At 48.8% G+C, this 17866-nt stretch overlaps 1 protein-coding gene across 2 annotated transcripts in view; it reads left to right on the top strand.

The window, feature by feature from the left end:
• Positions 1 to 17866, top strand: part of TECR (trans-2,3-enoyl-CoA reductase) — a 168321-nt gene that overhangs the window by 143200 nt on the left and 7255 nt on the right. For both annotated transcript variants that reach the window (XM_069231698.1, XM_069231697.1), the window contains one exon: positions 1084 to 1172. In XM_069231698.1, coding sequence (XP_069087799.1) covers positions 1084 to 1172 — 89 coding nt within the window. The remainder of the gene's footprint in view (positions 1 to 1083; positions 1173 to 17866) is intronic.

Here is a 17866-nt window from a genome sequence, read left to right as displayed (position 1 = left end):
TCAAAGCCCTGCAGTCTAGCTGATGAGGTAACCGCCTATTAGGCCAAGAGCATCCGACTGTTGGCCGTCAAAGTAAGCACAAATAAGAGTGGGGTCTGGCTGTGCTTCTGCATGGTAAGGAAGTCTTTTTCGGTTTAATTATTTAATTCAGTAACAAAATGAAATAATTTACTTTTAAGAGACAAAATTGATTCAGGAGAAGCGGACGGAACAGACTATCCATAGGTAAATAACAGACGCAATTGGGAGGCTATAGTAAGCGGATTCTGTTATTGCCATGTCAACCAAGTGTTAGAAAGTTGAGGCCATGCTCGGTGAGCGTTGTGGTCAATCCTTGTTGATGGTGACCAGTCAGCTGGGAATAAGGAAGTTGAGTCCATGTTTGGAGAGTATTGTGAGCAAGGAAGGAGGCCAGCTCAAGGTGGAAAACTTTGTTGATGGTGGTGGGGGTGCAGTGAATATGAGAAATGGCAGCAGGTACTGCGTTATGCTCCTGTGTGATGAGTTCTGATCTTGATGCGCCCCACACTATCTCCCTGAGAAACCTATGACTGCTTGCCAGTGCTACCACTTAGTGTCAGGTGCTTAAGGGATTGTACCAGGCCATAACCCCTTGGGCCCATTAGTCACTGTTTGTCCCCTGGCTACCTGAACAGGGTCTAACTAATATTTTTCTGGTAGTTGAAAGGATGTTGACATTTTGGTCAGCAATTCAACAGTGACAGTAAGTGGTAGCTTTGCCCACTAGAGAGATGGGGTATCAATGTAAAATGTTTGATCATGGTTAAAATTATATAAAGTGTGCAGATACATGGGTTTGGTAATCCTTAGAAACCATTTAAATATGTAAAAGTGAAAATGTAGGTTTTTCTTCTTGTGTTTTTTTGAAAAGTTGAAGTTGCTTCAAGTGAGAATACTTGACATGCAGGCATATAATGTTGGTGTTAGGGTTTTCTGGGCATCTCCGGGTCTGGCATGCTTATGTATGTTTGTAGTAGTACTTGTATAGTGCAAACCTGGATGGGGAGCAACAGAGCTCTGCAGTTCCTCATGCTTATGACCAGCTTATCCTTCTTCCCACAGGTTCCAAGACTAGGAAGATCCCGTTCCCCACCAAGAATCCGTTCACCTGGCTCTTCTTGCTCGTTTCTTGTCCGAATTACACATACGAGGTAAGAGGATACATTCCATGGTTCCCATTTTAAGCGTCCTCAATGCTGGTTTCCATCCCCCTTTATAAAATCGATTCCCTCGTTTTAAGTGTTTTAGCTCTAGCTCAATGCTGACACGAATGCACATTTCGAGGAGAGTTTTAGTTGTATGTATGTGCGCGGGGGTAAGCCATTGTGCATGATTGTATCATTGTGTCCAGTCTCTTCATGGGGCAGTTATTGCAGATGCTCCTTCCAGTGTTTTGACAGAGTTGAGGTGTCAGCTAATCACATGTGATTCGATACGAATCTAGGAAAGAGCAGGTGTTTATTGATGGGCAAGGCAGTACGAGAAGTCTGCATTATGGCGGTTGTGGGTATCAGGATTAAGCAGACGATAATTGGAGCCGTTGTGCAGTTTGAGCTTAGACCCCGGCCTCATAAGCAGCCGTGTGAATTTTTTTTTTTTTTAAATCTACTTGTCCAAGGCCAAAATGTTTCTGAAATCTATTAGTCCTGTTAAAAAAAAGATATCTTTTGATGCCATGCAGTGAGTTGACGAATTTTGGTGGCATTCTCCTTATAGCCCCACTCTGATTATAGCAGGGTTCATATTATATCGGGATTTGAATTATAAAAACTGCCCACCTTTCAATTTCGCTATCTTTCTGCAAATCTACATACAGGTACGGAAGTAGGCGGGGATCAGTAGTTACATGGCTGGAATGCCCTCTGAGTCTATGCACACTTACAAACGTGCATGTTAAAGGATATTCACTAACTATCTATGGGTCCTCTCACTGGAATAGGTTGGAAATTTCTGCTTGAGAAAGGCAAGAGTAATAGATTGTTCAGACCATGTAGATACTTACCCTCTGCTTACACCTGCCATCTAGCGTTTGGGCTTGGACCTTTACAAGTTGTTTTTCTGTGACGAATTTGCTTGAGTCAGGAGATGTGGTGAAACTCTTCCATCAGTGGGCAGCGCTCTTGGGCACCAACTACACGTTACGTTGTGTGGTGGTGGGGGGGGGGGAGGCGGTTCTACCACCTGGTTCGAATGTGTACTGAAAGGGCTCAGAGCTCATGTTTTCTTCGGATGCTTACTGTTTGATTTTGACAGCGACGCATCGGAATCCCAGTCTGAACTTTGACAATTTTACTTCCTGCCTCGCTACCAGGCACCTTCAAAGGACCACCATCAATATTTGAAGCGCTGCCGCCCCACCCCCTTTGAGGACCAAAGGGGGGAGGTGAATAAACACCTTTTTAGTCGTGCGCCTGGAACAACTCTTAAATACCTGTAGTCAGACCAGCACAATGTCTGCAACTGTGCTTTTCTCCCAATGACTGTGACGTCTCCTGTGAGTCCTGCCTCACCTTCAGCTTGAAGAAAACTGTAAGTTACCAAAAGGAAAAGTGTTGAACACACCGCAAGATGCACCAAGAGACATCACCAAAAACCCTGAACATCTTTAAAGAAGAAGAATCTTTTGGTGCCAAAGAAGGTGAGGAGACTAGCCTATCCAGAATCCTGGCACCTAAGCCCAGAGACAGACACGCGTATGAGAGCGCAAGGAAGAGAAGAACATCAAGCCTGTGCCAAAAACCAGTGGCCCTCGAACAAAGACTATGCACAGGGCTTATGTATGCCGCCTGGCTCCGAGACCCACACCACCAAGTCATGGCCATAGAAAAAATCCCATGCCGAAGCAGAACATGCTGTCATGGGAGTCGGCATCTAAACTGCTCCCTCCAGTCAGCATCAAAAAAGGCTTTGAAGTCAACCAGGTCTCTGCCTAGGGGTATTGAGCCCTACAGTTCAAAGGGCGTCAAGCATTTGTGCTCCTACACAGAGCAAAAGGGGAAAGCACCACCGGAGCCGGTGCAGAAAATCCAGTCAAGACCTAATGCCTTGTCTACACCAAAACCTTTATTGAGAGCTAGATCGAAGGAATAGGATTTGCTAGTCATGCACTGACATCAGGGGGAGCAGGATGCCAAGCAGAAACATCTCTTTATCCCACCCGTCATCGGGAAGCCCAGAGAAAAACCACCTCTACCAAAGCCATCAGACACTGCCTCACAAGATAAGGCTCACCTTTTGAAACAGAATCATCCTCCGAGGCCCCTTTGGAACTGGCACAGATGAAGCACAGAGGCACTAGTCATCTCCTTTATGTTCACCTCTGCTTCCCTTGCCTGTACCATCAACTCCACTTACTTCGCCACCACACTCCAGCCGACCACTTTCTCAGTCTCCATCCGAGCCACCAGAGGGTTACCAGTGTACTTTTTCATACCCAAGTAGTCCTTAGGACCCCATCGACCAATACAGCCAGCCCTTAGACCCAGAACCTGGCTATGACTGTTTCTTCCTGAAAGGAGAGTAAGAAAATCGACGCATCGGGCAAGTGGGTAGCTGTGGGGACATTCGCACATGACCAAGTCTGTCGGGCTCCTTAACCATTAAGACTGGTCCCAGTGTGAAGAGATGCAGGAGTCTGCAAAATATCTTTCAGAGGAGTACAGGAAGAGGGTGAAGGAGATAGTGTCTGAGGGCAAGATCATCTCAAACACCAAAATTAATTGTGCACTTCACTCAATGGACACGTCCTCTAGAGGCCCTAACACCAGCATCCACCTGAGATGCCTTGCATGGCTTTGCATCTACAGGTTCAAACCCAAGGTTCAGCAGCATCGCCTCACTCTCTCGTTTGACAGAAAGCATCCTCTCAGCCCTCAGTTTGAAGGGATGTAGGAAAAAATAAAGGACACTGAAAAAGTCTATGGGTGTCCCAGCAAACTCTGGATGTGAGATACTCCTTGCGAAAGTGATCACCAGCAGAGGAGCCAAGGGGTAATAACTGAGGTCAGGGCAGAAGTGGCTCCAGGAAAGGAGCTTCCACTTCAAGCAGTGACGTGCCTCACTGTCCCCCATTTCACACACCCCCACCACACAGGCACACACGATCACATGTCCTCAGCAGAGAATATCTCTGCCTTCTCGAGGAAGAGGTACAAGCTCTTCCCAAGAAAGACATAATAGAGAGAGAGAGAGAGACTCCATTAGTAGGGACAAGGCATCTAGCCTTTGTAAGTTCTCATCCCCAAAAATTACGGCTTTGTCATGCCTGTCTTGGACTTCAGGCCTCTCAAAATACATTCTATCTGAACATTCCCATATGACTATCCTTCCGGATGTCATCCCTGTGCTCCCAACAGGGCTATTACAGGGTACTTACATGACAGTGGTTGACCTCAAGGACTCCTATTTTCACACACCCGTCTACTCTGCCCTCTGCAGTACCTTCATTAAGTGGCAAGAAAACATCTATACCAATTCAAAGTACTTCCTTTCGGGATCACAAAGATCCCAAGGTTGTACATGAAGTACGTAATAATGATCGCTGCCCACTCCCGAAAGGGGCACTCACATTTTCCTGCGTCGATAACTGATCAAGAGCAACGGCAGGCAGCAGTGCCTAGCCCACACTCAAGCAGCAATTTCCGTGCTCCAAACCTTGAGATTCACCAGAAGTGCCATTAAGTCCCATCTCCATGGACAGTGCACTATGGACCTGGGTCCATAGTGCATTTCCTGGGGACTAGGGGTCCTTAACTACACTTTACCACCTTTCTCACTCCTTTCGTGCATGGTGAGGAAGATGAGACAGACACCCCTGACACTCATCCTGGTTGCTGCCAGATGAGCCCGGCAACCCTGGTTCTCCATGCTTATGAAGATGTTTGTCAGCCTTCTCCAGAAGCTGCACCTAAGACCCTATTATAAATCGATCTCTTAAAGGCCTTATTCATATGTTTCCTACATCCCCATTCATTTTGCCCCAATCAAATTTGAATTTGGCTTTGACTTGTTTGATGTGCGCTAATGTCCAGGGCATTATCTGCTAGCTTTTACATCTTCAGAAATCAGACCTCCCCTACACTTAGCTGACACTGCAGCTTACATGCAAATCAATGAACATTAATTCCTATTTAGGATTTCAATAATTGAAGCATTAATGGAGGGTCTTAAGAAGGTCATACCTCCCAGAATTCCTTCCGCACCCTTGTGGAACCTTAACACAGTCCCCACAAGGCATAAGGGAGCTGCCTTTTGAGCTTTTACTCTCACACCCTCTTCAGTTTATTTCCTTGAAGGTGCCCATCCTTCTAGGCATTACATCCGAATCATTAGTGAACTGCAAGCATTTTGTTCAGGTTCACAAAGATAGACTTGTTCTCAGACCCAATCTTTAATTTCTACCTAAGAAAGTATCATCCTTCTTCCTTAACCAAAACATAGCACTCCCAATCTTCTTACCACAATCAGAGTACGTACAGGAAAGAGCTCAACACAAGCTGCATGTTAAAGGGCTCTCGTGTATTACACCAACAGGACTAAGCCTTCTTATAAGTCTGAGCACGTCTTTGTGGCCTTTCTGAAGCCCAACAAGGACCATTTCATCGTTAAGGCTGGCATAGCAAGCTGGATAGTAAAGTGTATCCAAACCTAGGGCAAAGAGAGTTCTACCTGTTCCACCCAGGTCACACTCCACCCATAAGAAAGAAGCAAACATGGGTTTCTTGGGCAACATTCTGCTAGCTGACTTGTGCAAAGCAGCCACCTGTTCAATCATACGCTCCTTTGACAGGCATTGTTGTGTGGGTCTCTGGGCAAGCCAACAAGCTATGGTTGGCCAGACAGTCTTTTTTTATTTTTGTTTTATTTTTGATTTGTTTATATTTCTTATAATTACAAACCCCAACAGTCTTTCAGTAGTAGCATTACAAAAAATAATTAAGCAGTACATAAATGACTTATGATTAATACCAAAATTGAACAAATCAGTCACAATCTCGTTACATTTCTTCATTGTTTTTTTCCAAAGGTAAATTGCATGTAATAAGCATAACCAAAGTATTCAGATGATTACTCAGTGAAACCCTTAAAGTGAACTTGATGTACATGTTGTAAAGAGGCTGTCAGTCTGATTGTCTTGTGAAACAACAGTATATATTAAAATCCAATCACTTACAATAATCATTAGAGAGAATGTATTTTTAACACGTTGTATTGATTTTTCAGCCCCATCTCTGAAAGTGTCAGGGTCAATATCAGGACAACAAACAGAGAAAAGCACAAAGATGCTCCAGAAAATTCGTAGCTCGATAGTTAGAGCAGGCATTTCCAACTTTTTCAGTAGTTAGAGCTACTTTTGCTGAAGGAAAGTCCTTTCGAGCCACAGGCAGATTTTATCAATGTAAAGTAGCAACCACATATATAACATTATACAGTATTAGTAGTGGCCACCCAAACATTGCAGGAGAGGTTACCAGCAGAAATACTAATTTAAAGCTTATCAATATTAAATGCTTCCATCTGCCTAATGAAATATTAGGCAAAGCATCACATACCCTCTAGCGCAAGGGACATAACACCAGAGCAGTAAGTCTTCAAAACTCGGGTTGAGTTATTATTCACTTTAAGACAGCTTTAAATGTGTCTTGGAATTACAACTTTAGTCTAGTAGTCTTCATCAGCATATAAATTAAAAACACCAGTTTACATTTGGAGTAAACAAAGAAAATCATTTTCTGAAAAAACAACCGATCCCGGCGCCAGTACGGGCCCTTGCCTCCTATGTCAGATTTTGAGCCTTATTACTATAGGCTAAGTTTCGATGAGGAAGGGGAGGGGTCGCTGGACCCTTTAGAATATCAGCTCCAAGATTTAATAGACTGGGGTATGGACCTCCCCAGATACTGGCATGCTCTCTTCCCCATTCACGGCTACAAAGTAGGGATCTTCTTACTCAGTGGTGATGCGGAGAGTGGCCGAGGTCCTGGAATTGAACTGTCTTTGGTGGCAGTCAGGACTAACCACCTGACTGAGGTGCTTCAGCTTGGGGCTTCCTCCTCTGAACCCCTTCTCCCCTTTAATGAAGCCCTTACAGATGTTCCACTTACTTTCATATTCACCGTGCTCCCCTTTACCTTACCAGTGCCCCTCAGGTGTTCACCAAGGTGATGGAGGTGGTCGCAGCTCATCTGTGCAGATCAGGGGTTTCAGTGTTCGCCTATTTCGATGACTGGCTGTTGAAAGCAGGCTCGCTTCAGGCTGTTGTCCCCCACCTCCAGACTACGGCAGACCTCCTGCATTCACTGGGGTTCAATGTAAACGTGCCAACGTCACACCTGACTCCCTCTCAGATGCTCCTTTTCATCAAAGCTGTTCTGGACACAGTGCAGTTTCCAACTTATCCTCCGAGGAGCGAGTCCAGGATATTCAGGCTAGGATGCTGAAGTTTCAGTATTTATATTGAATTTTATTGAGAATGACTCTGAGGCTGTTGGGCCTGTTGCATCCTGCCGGGAGACATGGCAGGTGGCATATGCGGGCTCTGCATTGGGACCTGAAGTTCCAGTGGGTGCAGCATCAGGGGAATCTCTACGACATGGTCCAGATCTCTGAGTGAACTGCGCAAGATCTGTAGTGGTGTCGTTTGGGTCAGAGGCTGATCCCTCTTCCTTCCCCAATCAGATCTGACAGTAGTGACAGATGCGTCACTTCTGGGATGGGGCGGCCACCTGGGAGAGGTCTCCACATCAACCTGTTAAGAGTTCCGGGTGATCAGACTAGCATTGAAAGCATTTCTTTCCTCTCTCAAAGGGAATGTTGTGTAGGTGGTCACAGACAACGCCACCTCCACTTGGTACTTTAGGGCAGGGTGGGGTCATGGACCCTTTGTCAAGAGGATCTGTGCCTCTGGACATGGCTGGAACAACAGGTCATTTCCTTGGTGGTGTCACATCTGGCGGGCTATCTGAACGTCAGAGTGGACAAACTGAGCTGACAATGCTTAGTCGATCACGAATGCCGTCTCCATCTAGAGGTGGCACAAGGTCTCTTTTAGCAGTGGGGAGAGCCTTGGGTAGATCTGTTTGCCTCCACAGAGAACCTGCAATGCCAGCTGTATTGCGCATTGGAGTTTTCAAGGTGGCTATCGCTTGGCAACGCTTTTCACCTTGAGTGGAACTCAGGCCTACTGTATGCCTTTCTGCCTATACCACTTTTGCCCAGAGTTCTCAATCAATCAATCAATCGCATTTATAAAGCGCGCTACTCACCCATAAAGGGTCTCAAGGCGCTGGAGGGGGGGGTGGGGTCAGTGCTCGAAGAGCCAGGTCTTGAGCTGCCTTCTGAAGGAGAGGTGGTCAGGTATGGCGCGAAGGTGGCTGGGCAGAGAGTTCCAGGTTTTCGCTGCTAGGAAAGAGAAGGATCTTCCTCCGGCGGTGGCTTTGCGGATGCGGGGTACGGCTGCCAGGGCCTGTCCGGTCGAGCGTAGAGTGCGCGGAGGGGTGTAGAAGGAGACGCGGTTGTTGATGATTTTGGGTCCGAGGTCGTGGAGGGCTTTGTGTGCGTGGGTGAGGAGTCGGAAGGTGATCCTCTTGTTGACTGGGAGCCAATGAAGTCTCTTCAAATGTGGTGGTGGCGGGGTATGTCCAGGATGAGTCGTGTGGCAGCGTTCTGGATCCGTTGTAGTTTCCTCTGCAGCTTGGTGGTGATGCCGGCGTATAGGGTGTTCCCGTAGTCCAGGCGGCTGGTGACGAGGGCGTGGGTGATGGTCTTCCTGGTGTCGGTGGGGATCCAGCGGAAGATCTTGCGGAGCATGCGGAGGGTGTTGAAGCATGCCGAGGTCACCGAGTTGACCTGTCTGGTCATGGAGAGGGATGAGTCCAGGATGAAGCCGAGGTTGCGTGCGTGGTCAGTGGGTTGGGGAGTGCTGCCTAGAGCGGGGGGCCACCAGGAGTCGTCCCATGCGGCGGGAGTAGGGCCGAGGATGAGGACCTCCGTCTTATCTGTGTTCAGTTTCAGCCGGCTGTCTGTCATCCAGTTCGCTACTTCCTTCATTCCTTCATGTAGTCTGGTCCTAGCTGAGGTGGGGTTGTTTGTGAGGGATAAGATGAGCTGGGTGTCGTCGGCGTAGGATATGAGGTCGAGTCCGTGTTTGCGTGCGATGTTCGCCAGGGGGGTCATGTAGACGTTGAAGAGAGTGGGGCTGAGGGAGGATCCTTGGGGTACGCCACAGATGATCTCCGTGGCTATGGATCTGAAGGGGGGCAGGCGGACTCTCTGAGTCCTTCCGGAGAGGAAGGAGACGATCCATTCCAGGGCCTTGCCTCTGATGCCGGCGTTGCTGAGGCGGTGTATCAGGGTGCGGTGGCAGACCGTGTCGAAGGCTGCAGAGAGGTCCAGGAGTATGAGGGCCACGGTTTCTCCCTTGTCGGTCAGGGCTCGGATGTCGTCCGTGGCTGCGATGAGGGCGGTTTCGGTGCTGTGGTTGGCCCTGAAACCGAACTGTGTGGGGTCGAGGGAGTCGTTGGTTTCCAGGGCGGTGGTGAGTTGAGCGTTGACGATTTTCTCAATCACTTTGGCGGGGAATGGTAGGAGAGAGATGGGCCGGAAGTTTTTGAGTTCGGTGGGGTCTGCTGTAGGTTTCTTTAGGAGGGCGTTGAGCTCTGCGTGTTTCCAGCTCTCCGGGAAGGTGGCGGCGGTGAGGGAGGCGTTGATGACGTCTCGAAGGTGCGGTGCGATGATGTTGTCGGCCTTGTTGTAGATGTGGTGCGGGCAGGGGTCTGATGGGGATCCGGAGTGGATCGAGTTCATGACGCGGGTGGTCTCCTTGGTGGTGGTAGGGCTCCAGGTGAGGATGGTGGTGATGTCGGTGGCGGGTTCCGGGTGGGGGTTTGCGTTGGCGGTCGGGAAGCTGTTGTATATGTCGATGATCTTGTGGTGGAAGAAGGTTGCGAGGGAGTCGCAGAGGTCCTGTGAGGGGGGAATAGGGTTGTTTTCTGCGTCCGGGTTGGAGAGCTCTTTGACAATGCCAAATAGTTCCTTGCTGTTGTGGGCGTTGTTGTCAAGTCTGTTCCGGTAGGCTGTTTTTCGTGCGGCGCGGAGGTGTTGGTGGTGTTGGCGGGTGGCGTCCTTGAGAGCTGACATGTTCTCTTCGGTCTCGTTGAGGCGCCACGCCTTCTCGCGGGCGCGGCATTCTTTCTTGGAGTTCTTGAGGTCGGGGGTGAACCAGGAGTTTTTCTTGTGGTTGTTGGTGTTGGCTTGAGTCTTCAGGGGGGGCAGGAGGTTGGCGCAGTCGGAGATCCAGCTTGTGAGGTTGTTGGCAGCTTCGTTTGGGTCGGTGGTGCTGGTGGGTTGGTTCTGGGAGAGGGTTGATGCGAGCTGTTCAGTGGTGATACGATTCCAGTGTCTTCTTGGTGGTTGCTGGGTGTGGTGAAGCATGGTGGTCTTCTTGAAGCTGAAGTGGACACAGCTGTGGTCCGACCAGGTGAGTTCGGTGGCGTGGCTGACGGTGATGTGTTTGCTGGAGGAGAAGATGGGGTCGAGCGTGTGTCCGGCGTGGTGGGTGGGTGTGTTGACTAGTTGTTTCAGTCCCAGGTTGGCGAGGTTGTCCAGTAGGGCGGTGGTGTTTTTGTCGGTGAGGTTCTCCAGGTGAAAGTTGAGGTCTCCTAGGAGGATGTAGTCGGTGGACAAGAGTGCGTGAGGGTTGACAAAGTCTGCGATGTCTTCGCTGAACTTGGCGCGGGGTCCTGGTGGTCTGTACATGAGGGTGCCTCTGAGGGTGGTCTTGGGGTCGCTGTGGATCGTGAAGTGGAGATGTTCGGCGTCGGGGAGTGAGTCGTCGGTGTGGGTCGAGATGCGGATGGAGTTTTTGTGTGCGATGGCGATGCCTCCTCCGATGCGGTTGGTGCGGTCTTTCCGGATGATTTTGAAGCCGTCTGGGATGGCTATGGCGATGTCGGGTGCCGAGGAGGGGTTCATCCAGGTCTCGGTGAGGAAGGCGATGTCCGGGTTTGTTGAGTTGATGAGGTTCCACAGTTCGATGGCGTGCCTGTGGATGGATCGGGTGTTGACCAGGATGCAGTGGAGATTGCTTCCGGGGGCGTTGTTCTTGGCGGGAGCGGAGTGGGCCCGAAGGCAGGTGAAGCGGCAGTTGTTGCAGGTGAAGGATCCGTGGGTCCGTTTCGGGGTGGCGCGGTAGCAGCCCGGCCTGCGGCCGGGGTTGAGTTTGGTGAGCGTGGTGGAGTCGTAGGTCAGGCGGGAGGCGCGGGGACCAGGGGGTCGGGCGCTGGGCGTGGTCCGGGCGCAGACGGGCTTGCCTTAGGCGCGCCTTTGGCGCGTCCGCTGCGCGGCCTCGCAGCGGCCGCCATTTAAGGGGTAGCCGGGGAGGCGGGGTTAGCTGGGAGGCGGGAGGTGGGCGGGTAGGTGAAAAAGCGGGAAAAGCAACGGCGGGAAGCCTCGAGAATGGCGAGGAGGCCTATAAACGAAAAAGTACCGAAAAAGGTATGAAAAACGGGGAAAAAACGCGGAAAACGAGGAGAAAAGGCGGCGGAAGGACGGGGGGGGGCGGCGGGGACACTCGGCGAAGGCAGGCACTCGGGGTACACGGAGAGAAGGGGAGCGCGATCACAACAAGCAGGCAGCGAGGGGCACACACAGGCAAAACCAAGCAGGCAGACAGCAAAGGGCACACACTCGGGGTACACGGAGAGAGGGGAGCGCGATCACAACAAGCAGATAGCAAAGGGCACACACAGGCAAAACCAAGCGGGCAGACAGCAAAAGGGAGAAGGCACACAGGTCTGGTGGCGCTGTGAGGACGGGGGAGCGACCTACCCTGGGGTCAAGGGTCGCTACCACGGCCTCGCAGCGGCCGCCATTTAAGGGGTAGCCGGGGAGGCGGGGTTAGCTGGGAGGCGGGAGGTGGGCGGGTAGGTGAAAAAGCGGGAAAAGCAACGGCGGGAAGCCTCGAGAATGGCGAGGAGGCCTATAAACGAAAAAGTACCGAAAAAGGTACGAAAAACGGGGAAAAAACGCAGAAAACGAGGAGAAAAGGCAGCGGAAGGACGGGGGGGGACGGTGGGGACACTCGGCGAAGGCAGGCACTCGGGGTACACGGAGAGAAGGGGAGCGCGATCACAACAAGCAGGCAGCGAGGGGCACACACAGGCAAAACCAAGCAGGCAGACAGCAAAAGGGAGAAGGCACACAGGTCTGGTGGCGCTGTGAGGACGGGGGAGCGACCTACCCTGGGGTCAAGGGTCGCTCAAGAAGATCAAGGACGACCGTGCCCAAATAATGCTTGTGGCTCTGGATTGGGCACAAAGATTTGGTATCCCAAGCTATTGAGCATGGCCCTTGGACCTCTGATCAGGCTGGCCCTTCAACAGAATCTTCTGTCTCAGCAGGGGAGGGTTCTCCACCTGAACCTGTCCAGTCTCTACCGTCTTGCGAGGAGATTAAGCAGTGGTAGTTGACAGCATTTGACCTTCTGCCCAAAGTCAGTAATGTAATTTTAGCAGCCTGGCATCCCTCCACCAAAATGGTATATGTCTGTTGTTGGAAGAAATTTGTGGCATAGTGTACAGACAAGTCTGTTGACCCCCCCCTTTCTGCCCCTCTCTCTGAGGTTCTGTTGTTTATACTTTCTTTGTCTCAGCGGTGCTCTGCTGTGGGCACTTTCAAAGGTTATTTGTCAGCGATCTCTGCTTTTTTAAGGTTTGCTGATCAACCTTCTTTGTTTAAATTCCTTATTATAAATCAGTTCCTTAAAGGCCTTATTAATTTGTTTCCTATATCCCAATTCATTTTGCCCCAATAGAATTTGAATTTGTTTTGACATGCCTTTCCACAATTGTCCTCTCAGGCTTCTCGGGTTCAAAACCGCCATCCTTGTGACTACTACATCTGCCCGCAGGGTGCCTGAGCTGCAGGCATTGTCATCGAAGTCACCCCACCTTTCCATCTATCCTGACAAAGTGGGGATTCACACTGGGGCCTCCTTTCTGCTGAAAATGGTTACACCCTTCCATGTAGACCAATTCCTCACCTTGTCTACTTTTTACGCTCCCCTGCATCCTTATAAGGATGAGGAGAGACTCCACTGCCAGGACCCAAAAACAAGTGTTGGCATTCTACCTTTATCGTAAAAAAGAGTCCCGGGTGGATGATCAGCTCTTTGTTGGTTTTGTGGGTGCGAAGAAAGGTCGGGCAGTGCAAAAGAGAACCGTATCCAGATGGTCATACTTTGCAGTAAAATGTGCTAAGCACTAGCTAAGAAGCAACCCCCTGAGGATTTGTGTGCTCATTCTACAAGAGCTAAAGCTGTGACCACTGCGTTAGCATGCTGCGTTTCAGTTCGTGATATCTGTAAGGCAGCAACGTGGGCATCTCTGCACACATTTCCAAAACCCTTCTTCCTGAACAGTCAGGTCTGTAGGGACGGGTACTATGCCTGTTCAGTCCTGCAGGACTTTCTAGTATGATCTTAGTTTGCAGACCCATCTCCAGTAAAGGTATTACTTGGGTATTTTTTTCTAAGGTAAGGAATCTGCAACTAGATGTCTCTATCAGATGGACAAATTACTTACCTTTGGAAACGCCTTATCTGTTAGAGACAATATCTAGTTGCAGATTCCTTACCGTCCCAACCATCCTCCCAATACTGCGAATTGATTTTTAGGGACATGGACTCCCCTTCCAGGGCCCTAGTTTTGACACACCAGTAGTTGGTGTTCTTCATGGCTCTGCACTTCTGGCGTGGAAATTTTGAAAAGAAACTGATGTCAGAGCGCCGGTGTGGCACCCATATAGCACCTGGGTGTTATATCTGGAGTGGATGACAACGGACACGGAGCTGATCAATGCAACCTAACGGCATGCAGATGTACTGCTCAAGAAAAATCTCTGGATCCAGACTGACACCAGGGGTGAAATTCTAAGGTAAGGAATCTGTAACTAGATATTACCCCTACCAGATAAGGCATTACCAAAGGTAAGTAACTTGTCCCTTAGTGCAACTAACAGAGCAGTACCTACAACATGACCTATGACCTTGTGACTTAGCTAGATTGAGAGTGGAGAGAGATGTTCATGTGGTAGACCTTGTAGGTTGTCAAACTGTATTAACTTATCATGGAGCCCTGCCATTGGTTTAGCCGAGTATCACTTTAAGGGTCTTGACATGAGCATTGCTGCCTTTAATATGGCTACACTCTGCAATGTGTAGATCTGTTTGTATCAATGCTTTATGTCTACATGCTAAATAACTAATAAAAACTGGTTAAAAAATAATAATAATATCCATACACTCTCTCAATGAGGTACAGAGCTTGGTTTCACCGCCGAGCCCTACTTCCAGAGTATTGATGAGCTACCAGTAGGTCCGGAGCTACTCGCTGGAGGCCCTGGATTAAGAGAGTGTTCAAGCTGGTCACACTGGTTCACAAAAGCAAATCCCTACATGAAAACCCATGATTATTTTAGCATAATCAGTGTTCCGGTAGGGGATATAATGTGTAGAAGAATTCAAAAGATTCCCCAAAGTGTGTGTTGAAACTGATTTAATAGGGTCAAGATTGGTCCTGCCCTGCGTGATGGAGGCATCACCATACTCCATCAGTTAGGTGGAGCTTCCACTTAACGCAGGAAACAGGAGTTATCTGAGCAGGATGTTTTTTGGTACCTAAAAAGCTCCACTTAAGTGGATATAGGTGACTGGCCTCAAACTTTATTTCTGGTAAAGTACATCATGTACGCTTTGCTGATTCCTTTTTTTTGTGGAGGAAAAAAGTATTAACATTTTCAAGTGAACAATTATTCATGTCACCAAAGAGTTGCATATGTGTTTTTACCAGATACAGGCCCTCATTCTGACCTTGGCGGGCGGCGGAGGCCGCCCGCCAAAGTCCCGCCGTCAGGTTACCGTTCCGCGGTCGAAAGACCGCGGCGGTAATTCTGACTTTCCCGCTGGGCTGGCGGGGGGTCGCCTTCAGACCGCCAGCCAGCCCAGCGGGAAAGAGGCTTCCACGATGAAGCCGGCTCGGAATCGAGCCGGCGGAGTGGAAGCTGTGCGACGGGTGCAGTTGCACCCGTCGCGTATTTCACTGTCTGCGCAGGGATCGCCGGGATCTGGATGGTGGTAGGGGGGGTCGGAATCCCCGCGGCGGTGCAGCAAGCTGCACCGCCGCGGAGGATTCAATGGGGCCGCGGTACACTGGCGGGACCCCGCCAGTGGTGCCGGTCCGACCGCGGCTTTACCGCCGCGGTCGGAATCCCCATTGGAGCACCGCCGGCCTGTCGGCGGTGCTCCCGCGGTCCTCCGCCCTGGCGGTCAAAGACCGCCAGGGTCAGAATGACCACCACAGTGTGTTACAACTGGTTGTCTCAACGGGCCATGGCCTCTCCAAATATAAAGTAGTAGTAATCCTTCTCTCATCCATCATCCTCTAGTTTGCTAGTTTGTTAGCTCTCTCTCAAAGTCGCTTCTTCATTTTTCCATGGAACTTGGTAATAATTAACTATTTTTCTGTAAATCAGAGGAATTTTTGGGGTAGGGTGCAGGAAGGACTCTATCCTCCAGTGGGAACGAATCCTCTGTAGTCACACCAGCATGTGTCTGATTTGAATGTATCCTGTAAGTTTGCAGATCTGCCATTAGGTACACACTGCTTCGTTCTTTCCAGAAGATTCCTTGCCTTCTAATTCCAGTTTGGTCCCATTTTAGGAATCCCTTCAGTTTCCCAGGTCTGTTAACTTGTTGCTGTCTAAAAGTGATGTTTCGCTTGTCAAGATTCCCTCCCATCACAAATATATATTTACCTCCTATTCACTAAAAGGACTGATCCCCTATAGGTAGGCATCGCCCTGCCAGTTTATCCTGTATACGGCTGTGGGGTATCCACGGAGTCTCAGTGCATCAATCAGGATCACCTTCATTCTGTATTCTATATAGTAACCAATGTTTGGGTTTTGCAAACGCTGGTCTGCACCTATAAAGTGCCACTGGAATATGGCTCCTTTACGGTATGGGACACTTGTTCCGTATTGGGCATCCCTGCATGAGCTGTTTTCAGCATCAGTCAGTAGTGATATCTTTTCCCCTTAACTTTCAGTTGGTGAGGAGTAGGGTTTGTTTCGAGGTCACTGTTGGGGCACACATATGTTACAATTAGTTTAGGTAAGTGGTTTTAGCTGACCCTCCATATGAAATGTTCTGTGACAACCATAGAAGGCTCATGTTTTTCTTATACACTTTTTGACCCAGAAAAATGATTGATCTTTCATGTTGGTCCTGAGGAAGATCTCAGTAGACTCATTAATTTACACAGTCTGAAACAGGAAGTCTAAACTTTGATACTATAAAAAGGAAAACATGGACTACTACCATCGGGTCTGGAGACATTTTAAATCAGTGCTCCGGAGAGAGTAAAATGCTGGTTAACGGATAATATCAGAGTTATTTGAGGTATTGTGGGACTCTTCCGAATTTGTTTGTTGCTTTTAACATTATCGCCTTGGTCACATTGCACGAGCACTCTGTATCACTATTACTTCAGCACATCCTGCCTTTTTTAAACCTTTTTTTGAAATATTATTTGTTACATCAACAACACTTTTATTAAGCTTGGTGATCTTTATGTTTACATTCAGTGTATTTGACAATACGGAGATCAAATTAATGCTATCCCCATAAATGTTTAAGGCAAATAAGTTTTATTGTCATTTAATTTAGTAAAAACAAGTCAACAAAACAACAAACCCACCACCCAACAAAAACCCTCCCTTCTCTAGGCCCATCTACTCTCCATTACTCTGTTAAAGGAATAAGCAAAAGTCAAAAGGCATTGGTAGTGCCGCAGGGACCAAAGCCCTGAAAGGTGCGTATAGATAGCAAGAAGCTAAGAGGCATCATTAGTAGAGGGATGAATTGAGGAGTAACAGGCATTGAGCTTGGAGACCTCTAAAATTTCCACGACCCTGAGCCGTTTAGGGAATGTCAATTCCTTGTAGCTCGAGGCAAAGAAAGAAGTTCGATAGTGGCCACCATTGTTTTGAAAACTCCTTGACATCACCCTTAGTTTCACTTGACAGTTTTTCCATACCCAGGAGCCACCATAGTCTTTCAATCCCACTGAGTTCTGTGAGCGGCGTCAGTTGGCCCTTAGAGCGATAGGAAGTATTGCTTGGCAGCAAGAAGTAAGTGGGAGGTCAAACACCTTTTCCTGACAGGACCATACAAGTGTAAGAATGTACCCTCCTCCCCAACACCTCACCAGCAGCGTGAGACTTCTCCTGCTTTCATTGTAGCTAAGCAAACAGGTGTGTAGTGCCAACGGTTGAAATTTTGGCTAGCATTTTCTTTCCCCCTGTGTGGCGAGTGACTCAGTGTGTGCTGATAAGTATTTTTTTCCCATTGGGCTTCATCTAGGGTTATACCTATTTGCAGGCTATGGAGAGAACATAAGCCCTTTTTTATCGCCACTCTGTCTCAGACTTCCAGGTAACCCTGATTACATGAGATCTATAAAGGATGCCCGTTCTCTGAGGCCTGTGTTTTCATTGAATTCCCCACAGGGGCCCCGTTGCCATAGTATGATCAACCATTCACCACCCTTTTTCAGTTTCTCGCCTAGTCCAGGAGACGAGGAAGCAAAGGTGTGCTGCAGCATAGTAATATGCTATTTTTGGGATGCCCATCCTCCTAAACTGTGTTTTGAAAGTGCATTGGTGTCTACAGATACGCTCTGCTTTCCCCTCTCAAAGGTTTATGTAACAGAATGACAGAAGTTCTGCGCTGTAATCATTAGGAATCAAGAGGGTCAAGGTCTGGAAGATGTAGAGAATCTTGGGGAGG

Source organism: Pleurodeles waltl, chromosome 4_2 (genome assembly GCF_031143425.1).
Source record: "Pleurodeles waltl isolate 20211129_DDA chromosome 4_2, aPleWal1.hap1.20221129, whole genome shotgun sequence".
NCBI classification, from domain to species: domain Eukaryota; kingdom Metazoa; phylum Chordata; class Amphibia; order Caudata; family Salamandridae; genus Pleurodeles; species Pleurodeles waltl.
The sequence above is the reverse complement of the archived record's forward strand: the minus strand, read 5'-3'. Positions and strand labels throughout refer to the sequence as shown.